The sequence below is a fragment of the Dermacentor andersoni genome, chromosome 8 (genome assembly GCF_023375885.2).
Source record: "Dermacentor andersoni chromosome 8, qqDerAnde1_hic_scaffold, whole genome shotgun sequence".
NCBI lineage: Eukaryota > Metazoa > Arthropoda > Arachnida > Ixodida > Ixodidae > Dermacentor > Dermacentor andersoni.
The window spans coordinates 82,107,310-82,119,813 of record NC_092821.1 but is presented as its reverse complement, the minus strand read 5'-3'; the positions used below and the strand labels follow the sequence as shown (position 1 = coordinate 82,119,813).

The window sequence follows — 12,504 nt, the reverse complement described above, 5'->3', positions numbered from 1 at the left end:
CATTGTTGTTGACGTTAGCAGAGCAGTTCAAAACTAATCTCGTTGTAACTATTGGGACTTCGGCGCCTACGATGGGACTTGTGATGTCCCGTTGTGACGATTCAAGCTTTCTTTTTTATTTTCTCAAGTATTGGACGTTACCATATTACTATTTCTCAAGTTACACCGCACTGTATGTTTAGCGGTCTTCTCAGTGAGCAATTACCGGCTGCTTCTTTTTCTTAATCCAGTACATTTCAGTGTTTGGTGCTACACAAGCATGAGCAACTGCCATAGCTATTTCATGTGCTTTCTACCGTCCCCTTTCCATTCCAGTGAACGTGCCTGTATCTAGCATAGCACCAGCAAGTTTGTAGACCAAAGCATCATGACATTAGCCGGGCAGCGCGCGCGGGCGAGTGTCTCAGTGTGCGCTTTCTGCTACTCACGGAACATCGCGGCCCCGTCGCCGTAACAGAAATCTTCCTCGCGGAAGTGCTTGCTGTACACCCGAGTAGTAGCCGATGGCTGCTTTTTTCACGATGCAAGCTTCACGCAGCTTCTTGTCCTGCGGGTACGTGGGAGGGCTGACACCGGGCTCGTTTGCGTACGTCCGGCACTGCGGCAACGAGTCTGCCATGTTGGACGCCTTCAAAGGCAGCCACCACCTATTATAGGGCTTTCAAGTGTTGTCAAGTACACAGTCGAAGCGGCAAAAACCTCCCCACCTAATAAGAAACGTAGCGCAGGTGGGACTTTAAACTTTGGTTTTCAGCTCGCTTCGGCGCTTCCGAAGCAGCCGACGCGGTCGCTGTGACCACGTGGTCCCTCATATCACGTCACGCCGACGGTGGCGCCAGCTATTCCAGTGGTGAAGCTCGCCCCAAACACTGACTCACAGCTAGACGCATTACTGTCGACAGTCATCATGAGATGTGTTTTGTCGAATTTTTATCAGGAACACAAACTCGTAGCCTAAGCATCCATCAAGCATTTTTAGATGAGCAATAGTTTCAGTAACGTTTCGATCGACATTAGACCCCACGAATGTTGTGCAGTATATGATACTAAAAGAAGTCAAGCACCATCTATAGATTTTCCCAAAGCACGGCAAAGCGAAACAGCTCAGTCTACAGCACAGCTACAGGCCTAGCTGCGGCTTTCGTCCTTGTTTTATGATGTTCTTCCACTGCTGTTCATTGCTATATGCGAAGCATTGCGTTCGGGGCTATGCCGGCACCAAGCTAGACTTTTTTTAATGCGACTAGCACTCTTAAAGTACTTCACAAGCTATCTATCTATCTATCTATCTATCTATCTATCTATCTATCTATCTATCTATCTATCTATCTATCTATCTATCTATCTATCTGTCTGTCTGTCTGTCTGTCTGTCTGTCTGTCTGTCTGTCTGTCTGTCTGTCTGTCTGTCTGTCTGTCTGTGCTTGCCTGTCACCATTTTCCATCACATTACAACACTGGATGCATTGTGACATAGCATAATCTGACATCACACCGCCTCCGGGATTGGCCCAGTTTATCCAGTGCCCTACTTCGAGCTCAGCCAAGGAAGTAACGAAGTAGTCAGGTAGTAGTGCTTTTTCGTCAGAGTACAATAAACACATCATCAAGTTATTGTCGTCGCCGTCGCATCGCTGCTGTTGTCATACAAACAATTTCCCTCATTGCAGAAAAATATTCCTCCGTCGGGTAAATTCTTGTAGACCCTCAAGCGATGCTGCTTATGCAGCTACCTAAAGAATGCTTCGCTTATAATACTGATTCCCAGAGTGCGTCCGGTATGCATAAGTGACCTTCAATTCAAAGGTTTCTGTTTGAGAAATTGGGAATTGATTTCCTTTGTAATTTCATTTAATGTGCCACCTTTTCAATTGGGTTTGTCAAATTGGTGGACGTTATTTGCATCTCGATCGAGATCTACAGGACGTTAACGAAAAAATTCAATAGTTACCTTTCATTTATTCACCTAACAACGTATGCTGAAAAGCAATATTTAAGCCTAACTACAGATAATTCGTGTCTGTTTTCAGAAATTATAAGACCGGCACAACTAAAGTTAAAGGAAGACCATCAAAAAACTATTAACAGGAATATCAATGTATTTCGCAGCACATGTTAAGGGCGGATATCTCGGAAGTAGTCAATGGATTTCCATTACGCATTTTGTCTTCCCTATTGCTTGGCTTTAATTTACCACATTCGATATGTGTTCAATGGTGATTCACTATAGTGAAACTTTCAATTGGCTACTTTTATATAGCGATTGCTAATGCAGCTAAAGTTTGCCTCATTGGATGATGCACCTAAATGGGCCAAATCACCCTATGTTCTCCTTGCGATATTAATATACCTGTTGGTAAATACCATACGAAATATCGCCGCTTTGGCACTGTATTAGCATACAAATTTGTAAGCAAGAATAAATATTCTCCGCGCCCTTGTCTTTCATGAGCTCTACTTTCTCAAATGCATTTTTATTCATTGATTCGCTGTACGAACAGGTGGCGGAAAAAGAAGTTTTCCTATTTCAAGGAACTTGGCATTCCGGGACCAGAGCCCAATATATTGTGGGGTAACCTGTGGGAGTACCATTCCTTGGTAAGCACTTTACCACCATGCATACGTTGTCAGTATCCCCGAAGAAAAGCTAATTAACACAAAATAAAGCTCTCCATTCTTGCCTCCTGCGGACTCCCGTTTTATCACACACTTCACCTCCTGCGTCTACTCTCATGAGTAATTAGAGAGAGAGAGATAGGAAAGGTGGGGAGGTTAACCAGAGGCGAGTTTTCTGTTTGCTACCCTGCACTGGGGTGGGGGATATATTTGTAAAGTGCTATCAGCTTCTGCTTTGAAATAGGCAACGACGAGCATAGTACTTAAACGAGGTGTGGCCTAGAGTTGGCGCCTCTTTAAATAAGGCTAAGTTCACAAGGACTTTGCCTTGTTGTTTTGGAGCACCATGCTGTGTTTGTTTTCGTCGGTAACCACGTCAAACAAATTTCGTCCATCATAGCAGTGATGCCACGGGTAATGACATTTCTGGCAGCGATTCCTGTTCGCATCGGCAGCATTGGCGGAGCGCAAAATTTCCCATGCTCTCTGCTTTTGTTGCACGTTGTAGCAACCCAGATTGTCTATACAAATTAGGAACTGCCCCCACCCTCCCCGTGTCGACGTCCCTCGTAACCTTTGTATTGTCTTTTTTGCTTAAATGCCATCAATCTCGCAAATCACATTTCAGCTCACTGAGTGAAATAGGACGCACCAATGACGAATGAAATCCCGCTGAAAAGTTACCGAGTATTTCACAGAAAAGATCCGTGACTTCAGACGGGACGTAAGACGAAGAAGTGGACAGGACGAGCGGTAACTAGCAACTGAGGTTTATTACCATAAAACACATAGCAGCAAAAGGTCGCATCTGCGCGAAGCGGGCCCTCACATACTGAAGAACAAGATGAAACACACGTGGCAGAAAGCACCCTAGATGACTATGGAAAGTTGAAAGGTGCAAAAAACCGCCATCACTGGGTAATCGAAAACCGGGTTTCTTTATCTAGGAGAGCCACCAAAGGCTCACTTGCACACGTGTCTAGGCCAAGTCTGCGCATGTGTGCCGCTTCCATAATTTCTCGCTCAAGTCTAGAGTATTCCCGTTCTACAACGATGGCTACATTGAATTTGGGACCTTTTGCTACTTTGTGTTTCATCGTAATAAACCTAAGTTGCTAGTTACCGCTCGTCCCTTCTGTAGTCGCGGTTCTTCTTTAAACACGTCGGACGAACTGGCCCAAAGTTCCCCCCCCCCCCCCCCTCTCACCGAGTATCGGTTACACGTTGGATGCCGTGCAATCCCGGTATGCCCTCCGTTGAACCTCAAGAAAAATTCGTATAACTTGTTGAGTTTTATTTAAGCCAGTGGATTGTACGCGCTACTAAAAACAATCAAACATTAACACAAGAAAATAGTTAGCTCAGTGAGTAGTTCATTGGGTTGAACTATACCTCAACTGGGGAAGGGGAGTGCAGGGGAAGGTAGATCCAGCGTATCGGAAGCGCTTCTACGGGCAATCCCGTTTAGTTACTCGCGCGTATATCAGGGTGCCCCATTCACAAAGCTTTTCATTCGCAATTCATGCTTGCCACTGGCCGGTCGCCTTCGCCTATAATATGTCCAGCGTCATATTTCTTCAAGACAAACTCTACCGCTGGAGCTTTTTGTGAATACAGGCCCTTAATGCTGAAGTAGGAGGCGCCGTAGTAAAAAGTGATACGTTGGACTTTGTGGGGTCAAAGAAATTGTATTTGTTTACAGTGCATGCGACGTCTTTTTGTTCCTAACAGGGACTGCACAAAGCATTCGATAAATGGTGCAAGGAATACGGCGACATCTGCGGGTAAGGTTTCACCGTGTATCGCATACAATAATGTGTAGAACAGCTAATAGCTGGTGTACCAGAGCAGGCTAATGGGCACTAACTGACGGGAAAAAAAAAATGTAGTCGGACCCATGCTTCAGAATAACATGACATGGAGAGATTAGGTATAGAAAGTACTTGGGCAGTCGATGAAGTCGGCTAAGTCGAAACAAGATCAACTTGAAATCAGTAGGAAAAGTGTTTGCCCAGCAGGGAACATCGCAATGGTCGATTATTATTTTGGTGCAAAACAATAACGTGGTTTAGGCCTTATGACAATAACTAGTTTCGCTATAACTCAGTATTATTAGTGTCCTTATAGCCCACGTTCACTCTCATATCTGCCAGCATTCCTTCGACTTGAGAACAGTATTACAACTGTAAAATGAACACATGGCTATTCTTTGTTTCAGAATTCACGGCTTCATAAAGATGCTCGTTCACCCTCACCCGACAGTGACGCAGAAACAGCCACATTAGTCATACACTGCTGCAAGGGCAATGAAGTAGCGCTCTTCGGCATTGCAGTTTCAAATTTCTTGGTAAAATTATCTGGAATGCACTGCTGTGCAAATATTTAGCAACCTTAGCATATAGCACGGAAGCGGTCATTCGTTTTTAGGACGACGACCTTAAAATTCATGGTATTGTGTTTATATAATACTTAGTCTAATACCAATAATTATTCGTCTGATTGCTACCTGGGGTCATTTTAATCTTTCTGACGCTATGGTAAATAATAGCCCTGTAGCGACCGTTTGTCACTTCGTTGTCCCCGCTCTCTAGAAATCCAGTTTGCCGCACCGTGGGGGTCATTGCCCTTTGCTCCTCTCAGCGTGCCTTGGCGTGCGGCTCATTGCCCCCTGCTTGCCCGACGGGAGCGCCACCACAGCCACTCGCAAAACATACTTTTACTATTGAATGAAGCCAATTGACTCTCCCTACTCAAGCTGTCAAAATGTGTATTACGTGCCTCCGCTAAACCGAGCTCCCGACACCCCTACAAGATGGCGTAAATATCTCAACATGTCATTTTTTTTAACATTTCGAGCACATTTTCTGAACCGCTCTTTATGTTGAAGAAGCAAGTGCATCTTGCCGTATTGACGTGGGTACTTGAGTTAACACTGACCTTGTATGTGCTCTGAGATGCAGGAGAAATAAGGAAATTATGCGGAACAGCAAAAAAGAAAACTAGGTCAGAAAAACAAAGGGAAACTGTGAGTTCCACCAATTTCTGTGCATCCCTCGGGCCGATCTCTAGGGATGGTTAATATCACTGAGGTCTTTTTTTGGCAGGTGAATAGTTTATAAGTAAAATACACCCTATCTAGTATAGCGTCTTAAATGACTGCAAGTAATGCTGTGAGACGGTCAAGTTGACTACAGAATTCACCAGAACCTAGTTTTAGTGGCGTGAGTCTGTTCGCTTTGTAGAAATTTTGATTTTGTTTTGGTAATAAGAATTAGGACTCTCAAACAACGCTGCCAGTAGCATTATGTTGTTGTTTTATTGTTGCTACACTAAGTGACCAATTATTATGCAATAAATAAATCTGTAAGCTGCAGTCTGTACTAGTTGCCTAAAAAGCAACATAGAAAGAACTGGTGTAGCATGTATAACACTGATAAACATCTCAAAATACTGTACTCATCAGCGCTTGCCCGTAGCATGCGGTAGCTTCATATCCATTGTGCCCGACTTGAACAGGTTCTACAATGGCGACGTTCCATTTCTCCTAGTCAAGGACCTGGATTTCCTGGAATATGCTTACATCAAGAACTTCCAGAATTTCACGGCTCGTGGGGTAAGGAACCGTTCACGGTGCTTTTTTGTGTGTTGTGCGCTTTGTAAAGACACTGTTTCTGCAAACCAATCGGTTCATATCAAAGCGATCCCAGTGCCCGCCATTTTCTCCGTTAAGAATTCGGCTTCCTTTAAGATGTGCTTGTCGGGACTTAGGATTGAAAGTTAGTCGACTAATGTACAGGAACACGTGCTTTCGGGAAGGAGACCTTTATATTTAAGATATAAAGAAGGCAAATGCACAAGGAAGTTGGCTGCGAACGCTTCAAAAAGTGTGCTTACTTCTGTCAGAGCTCTTTAGCAAAGTTAAGCCTTCGCACACATAGGGCGTGACAGGAAGCCTTGTCGAAACGTTTACTGCGGAACGTTCAGATGTCTAGTTATTGTGAGATAATTTATTCCCTACTGCCTTTGCTTATTATTCGCGTTTTTGCACTGTGGTCTGAAAGGCAACGCACATGCGGTCGCCGATGCAAGAGCTGCCTTGCATGATGGCTTCCGTGTAATCTGTGATCTTTTAAGAGATGACACAAGCTCTGTGCATGTTCATGATACCGAGTTTTGCATCTGATCCGTGGGCACAAGACCACCGGTTAGCCGACGAAATGTGGTTTCGCATGCCACCTACTGAGAAGCTGCAACACAAGTTCAATTGAACTGCATAAGAATTGATGAGGCATTCGCACGGCATCCTGTGGGGACCTCAGTGTGCACGTCCTAGAAATCCAGATTTCCAGCGCTTCCCATGTACCAGAAACACTGTCGTGCATATTTAGCGTCTACCCAGCACGCACCCACCGGGTAAAGACTTTCGCCGCTTCCCTGACAAACATTCTTGAAATATTTTGTGTGCGTGGGAGGGGCGGGGGGTCCTTGCCCCCCTTTCCACTCTATGCGTGATATGTGCTATATCAACAGCAAGAGCCATGGTACAATTCCCACGCTTCGCTGGACGGTACTCAAGACAGTGACTAAAATATTGCTAGTACATTAACTACCAGCATTCATTTTAATCTAACCATTATCGCCATAATCCTTCATGCCTCTTTCGTTCCTTCGTTTTTTACCTTCTCAAGCGCCGTGTACTAGGACTAGTTGTGCTGGCCCCGACGACTCTACGTGCACCCGTGTCTTTCTATAAATAAAATCTTCCTGCTCCTCCAAGAACGGACGTTTTATATTTTTCCTGAAAAAAAGCAAGAACTATAGTATCGATCATTTATGAGAATTACTATGCGAAACCACAGGTTATCTGGCCATAATAATAATAATAATAATAATAATAATAATAATAATAATAATAATAATAATAATAATAATAATAATACTTTATTGATGACTTGAGAATCATACAACGGAAGAATCAGGCCTGCCAAAGCCGCAGCGGGCTTAAACGGCAGTGCCTGGCAGACAGCGACAGAGCCATCAGTAACACGTTATTAAATTGTAGACAACAGTGAGAAAAAAACACACACACATGACAGGCTTGCGATCACGCATTAATGTGTCTAAGAGCCTTTCTGAGACCATATTTCGTCTTCACATCTTGTATGCTTTGGGGAAGTAAATTAAACATTGCTGGGACATAATAGTTACGGAGTCTTCGACCATATCTCGTCTTACAGCGGGCTGTAACATACGGATACTTTGGTCTCACGCAGCGAACAGGCACATAAGGAATTTTATACTGGCTTATCCAAAAATGCTTGAAGATAACAGTTTCTAGCAGCAAAGAATTGAAATCAGGTAAAGACAAAGTTTGGAACATATCAGATTTGGGGGGGGGGGGGGGGGGGACATCATAAGCAACATGCTTCAGAATGCCACGAAGGACGGAGTTGACCCGGTTTACCAAATGTTGAGCGCCATGGCCATATATAGGTATCCCATACCGGATTACACTGTAGCATAAGGCATGTACTACAAGCTTTCGGACAGACAATGGCATGTAAAATTTAATATTATACGTAAAGTTTTTGACAAATATATGTGAAATGAGAGTTCCAGGATAAATCTCTGTCAAAAAAAAAAAACACCAAGGTATTTAATTGAACAAGCGTATTGCACAGGGTCACACGAACAGGGATTGCAGTGTGATGTGTGCAAATATAATGGGGACGATAGGGTAACTTGCTTCACAGGGTTGTGGAAACAGATTAGTTGAGTTTCGGACGCATTGATATGGACTACATAGATCATTTTTGGCGGTACAAGGTAGCAGGCGTTGACGATAACGGATGCTTAGTAGGCTCTGAAATTACAGCACACCAAACAGTGCTGCTGCCAGTAATGCGTGCGTACACGCGTCTATGTATGCGCGCGCGCGTGTGTGCGAGCATGCATGCGCATATATTGTGACGTGGCAGTGACAGCGAAGAAAGCGGAAAACTGTGGACGACGAAACTACCGTTATGTTGGGCGAACCTGTGCGCTCAAAAAGCAGGTTACACTCAGCAGTGAATCATGGGGAATCACATACAAAACGTATTTAACACCATTGCTAAGACTACAAAAACGTGCCTTGAAAACCATGGGATTACCTTCTTCGAATAGTTCTAACAATAACATTTTTGACGCAATGCAAATCATGTCATTCACAACCTTACGCGATTACAAAATAGCTCTTATGGTTAATAATATTATAAATACCAACTACCCCTTACCTCTTGGTGCATTCAGTATTCCCGTCCGCAACACTAGACAAGCCAGCAATGGCAATTTTAACCTTCCTATTTGCCATAATGCGTACGGAGAAAGACGAATAGAATTTACAGGAGCGAAAATTTGGAACTCGTTGCCAATTGAAGTAAAGCAAGCTAGGAATTTCAAACTGACATGCAAGAAACATTTTTTGGGAATGGAAGCAAGGCTACAAAGTTAGTTTTTCTTCAATGTGTTTGTGATTGCTGTCCTATATGTTATTTTGTATTGGACCGCTTACTAGCCTCATTGGCTATCGGTCCAAATATCTGTGTATACATTTTGTTTGTGTTACTCAATAAAGACTTCTTGATTCTTGATTCTTGAACGATAGCGGCGAACACATTCGGCGATCCTCGAAAATCTGGTCTGCCGGTCAAGAGCGTCAGTTTTTATACATGAGTCGTCGAAGTTTCCAGAGTAATCGCCGTTGCCTGCTTGTCTTCCAGAAAGTACTACACAATTCGCGTTGCGCATATAATCGCATTGCACAAGTGGTGACAACAGACAACGCATAGAACCATCGGTAACATTCCTGTAAGTATCGATCATGCAGGCGCGTGTTGCGCTGAGCGATGACTCTAAGTAGTTAGTAGGTGAAATGCAGCCCCAGAGAACAGGATAAATATGTACACCTTTCAATGCCCTCCTCTTAAAAATCGTCGTCCCGATGCTACAAACACGAGCGCAGGGAACTAAAGCACATGCTGGAAAGAGAAATAATAAACAAACACAGAAACAAAGTCCCAGAGTCAGCGTTGGTAGAAGGCCTTAAGACGCACAACATAGACTATTTGAGGCCGTGAGCCACTGTGATTGCGAAATGCCGTACAGCACGACATCATATTCCAGTGTGCCAATACGTCGGATGATCTTGTAGGGTCCGAAATAGTGTGACACTACACTTGTCCATCACAGCAATTACAGTGTTGCTGTACTTGGGAATCAACAGGTTACGATGCGAAGCGACCAGCAGCATCCGATCGTCGGTGAGATGTTGATTCATGTGAGCGGAGACCAGTGGAAGAGAATGCGCAGCTGCGTCACATCCGGCTTCACGATCAGCAAGCTGAAACAGGTAAACCGGTGGTTGTCAAGCGGTAAAATTAATCTTCGTCTCCTTCTATAGATCACTATTGTGGGTAACGGTTGCGAGTTGCGAGATTTCTCAAGACGGAATTTGAAAATTCGCAGTATTTGCGTGCATTTCGCACCTGTGCTCTGCATCATTTCATTGGGAATAAGATCGTGAAATTCACAAGGAAAATATTTTTTTCCAGGCGATTTGCGGCAAGCCACATAAACGTAAAGTAAACAAATAATAGGGAAAGATACAAAATAGACGCATACAGCCGTATGTAATGCAGGTGCTGAATCATTGAGCTTGCGCATCTATGAACCAAGAACCCTAGTCGTCTGAAATGCACTCGAAAATCATAAGCTTGCCTCGCCTTTTACAGATGCCTGCCAACACTGCAGCGTCCCTTATGGAGCATGTAGTAAAACTGTTAGCCTGCTTTGTCAGTTCTGAATCGGCCAAAGCCAATCAAATAGTCCTGCAATCAGAAGCAAGGCGAAGACAATCTGATCTCGCACTACCAGTCACCGTTCATATTACGCATTGACGACGCCCAATGTATGGGTTTGCGATGCACCATTTAAAGTGTCGCTTGCTCTTTGTTCTATTTTGTGTGACGCAATAGATGCTCCCGCACATCGCCGAGTCAGCGGAGGTGTTCATGGATATGATCGAGCCGTACGCCGACACTGACGAAGAGGTGAACCTGCGCCTGCATTTCCAAGCGCTTACTATGGACTACATCGGCCAGGCCGCCTTCGGCATCGAGACGTGCTTCCAGCGCAAGGTGGACGACGTCTTCTTCACGACAGCTCGCCGAGTGCTACCAGGAGTGATGACGGGAGCTGCCCACATGATTGCACGTTCGTATTCTTAAATCACGAGACAAGTTTCGCCAGCTGAGCGCCATATTGCTGTAGAACCACAGCGGCGGGTTTTCCAGAAGAGCGGACACCGATTTTTTTGCCATAGTAATCTGAAGACTCAGTCGCGCGCGTGCTCCTAGAGGAGCACGTGGTTTCGCTTCCGTGGCCTATCGATGCAATAGAGAGGAGTAGTGTGGCATCGTGATCACTGCGGCCTGAAGTGGCTGCTTTTTTTTCGTTTTCACTGATGCAGTAGCGGCCACTTGCCTCACTAGCCTGCTTTCATAAGCCACAGCCACCACCAGTGTTGAAGGTGCAGGGGGCGCACTAAAGGCGAGGTGGCAGAGCTGTAAATCTCGTTAGCCAATGCAGCTATACTGCATCTGATGGTTCAGCCGCCGTAGCGTATTTATGAAAGACAGAACTGCCCACGTTGGATAACTGAAAATGTGTTATTTTGGCATTCATTATGCTTTCTGTTCGATAGAAATACCTCGCAGCGTTGCCATCGTTACGTTTTCGTTCAGCATACACGAATCTACGGAGTTTTTTTTTTTTTTAACTAGACGGTAAGGATCTTTATGAATAGTCTATGTGCGTATCGAGCTTGGCGTTCTTACATAGGATTTTAAGGCGAGGCGAACACACTTTACAACAAATAACGTGATCTTCTAAAGGATAAAACCAGAATTTACTAAAATTTTCTATGAAAACACGGGTGGCAGATTATATGGCAAATTTAGAGGCTGTCACATTTTAATGTGCCCCGTTTTTTATGTACTTAAAAACTGCAGAATTCGAGATATCTATAATCTTTCATCCGCCTCCAAAGGCAGATGAAACAGCCAGTGACGAAGTGCATGGCGAAATTTGAATTATGCATGAGGCGGCGAATAGTCGTACCGCACGTCGTGACCGATGCTTGACAGTTACAACGTGCCGTATCAGCGTCTGCCGTACGTTCAACTCTAAACTGCACGCTTTTCATCAGGCTAAGCTACCCGTTAGCGTGTCCCAGAAATCTCGGTTTCGATGTTGGCTAGATTGAGTGTGGAAGTTCAATAATGAAGCTCTCGAACCGGGAATATTCAAAAGGTGTTGTAATCTAGCAGCACTGGCCACGTCCGCCATCTTAGAATCGTGGTTGCGAATCGCCTGCATGTTGCGTGGTTCGGTGACCACCGCTCTGTGGATTCTGGGGGGCGCTCTGATGTAAAGCTCTTCCAACTGTTCCTATTCCATTTCCGCCTTAGCCTTCCACCATTCGCGCAAAAATTTTAGGCCACGCCCACTTTGGTTGCCTCTCCCAAGAGGTCACTAAAGCTGAGAAAACTCCCCATCTCTTATCACGGGTACACAGTGATTACGCATGATTAGGCTGAACAAAAAAATGTGTTCCTTCCGATTATACACTTTTTAGGCCCCTCCTCTATCACTATTACTCAAAACGGTTTTGAGCCGCACCTACTTCACCTGTCTCTCACGAGAGGTCACAAAGCTGCAAGAACTCATCTAATGAAAGTGAGATGTAGGCACTAAAGATGCAATATTACAACGAAAGAGGCTAATTTTTTTTAATTGCTGGAGACTGCCCCGTTCTGAAAGGAAGATAACATGGCTGGCTGCAGGTCAC

General features: G+C 44.5%; 2 protein-coding genes across 4 annotated transcripts in view; one reads left to right on the top strand and one right to left on the bottom strand.

Annotated features, from left to right (window-relative positions):
• LOC126538715 (cytochrome P450 3A11-like) overlaps positions 1–12,504 on the bottom strand; it is a 162,082-nt gene that overhangs the window by 118,195 nt on the left and 31,383 nt on the right. The gene's annotated exons all lie outside the window — the stretch shown is intronic.
• LOC126538681 (cytochrome P450 3A14-like) overlaps positions 1–12,504 on the top strand; it is a 36,731-nt gene that overhangs the window by 6,054 nt on the left and 18,173 nt on the right. For both annotated transcript variants that reach the window (XM_072289790.1, XM_055074916.2), the window contains exons 3-7: positions 2,501–2,597; positions 4,347–4,399; positions 6,132–6,228; positions 9,880–10,005; positions 10,631–10,868. In XM_072289790.1, coding sequence (XP_072145891.1) covers positions 2,501–2,597; positions 4,347–4,399; positions 6,132–6,228; positions 9,880–10,005; positions 10,631–10,868 — 611 coding nt within the window. The remainder of the gene's footprint in view (positions 1–2,500; positions 2,598–4,346; positions 4,400–6,131; positions 6,229–9,879; positions 10,006–10,630; positions 10,869–12,504) is intronic.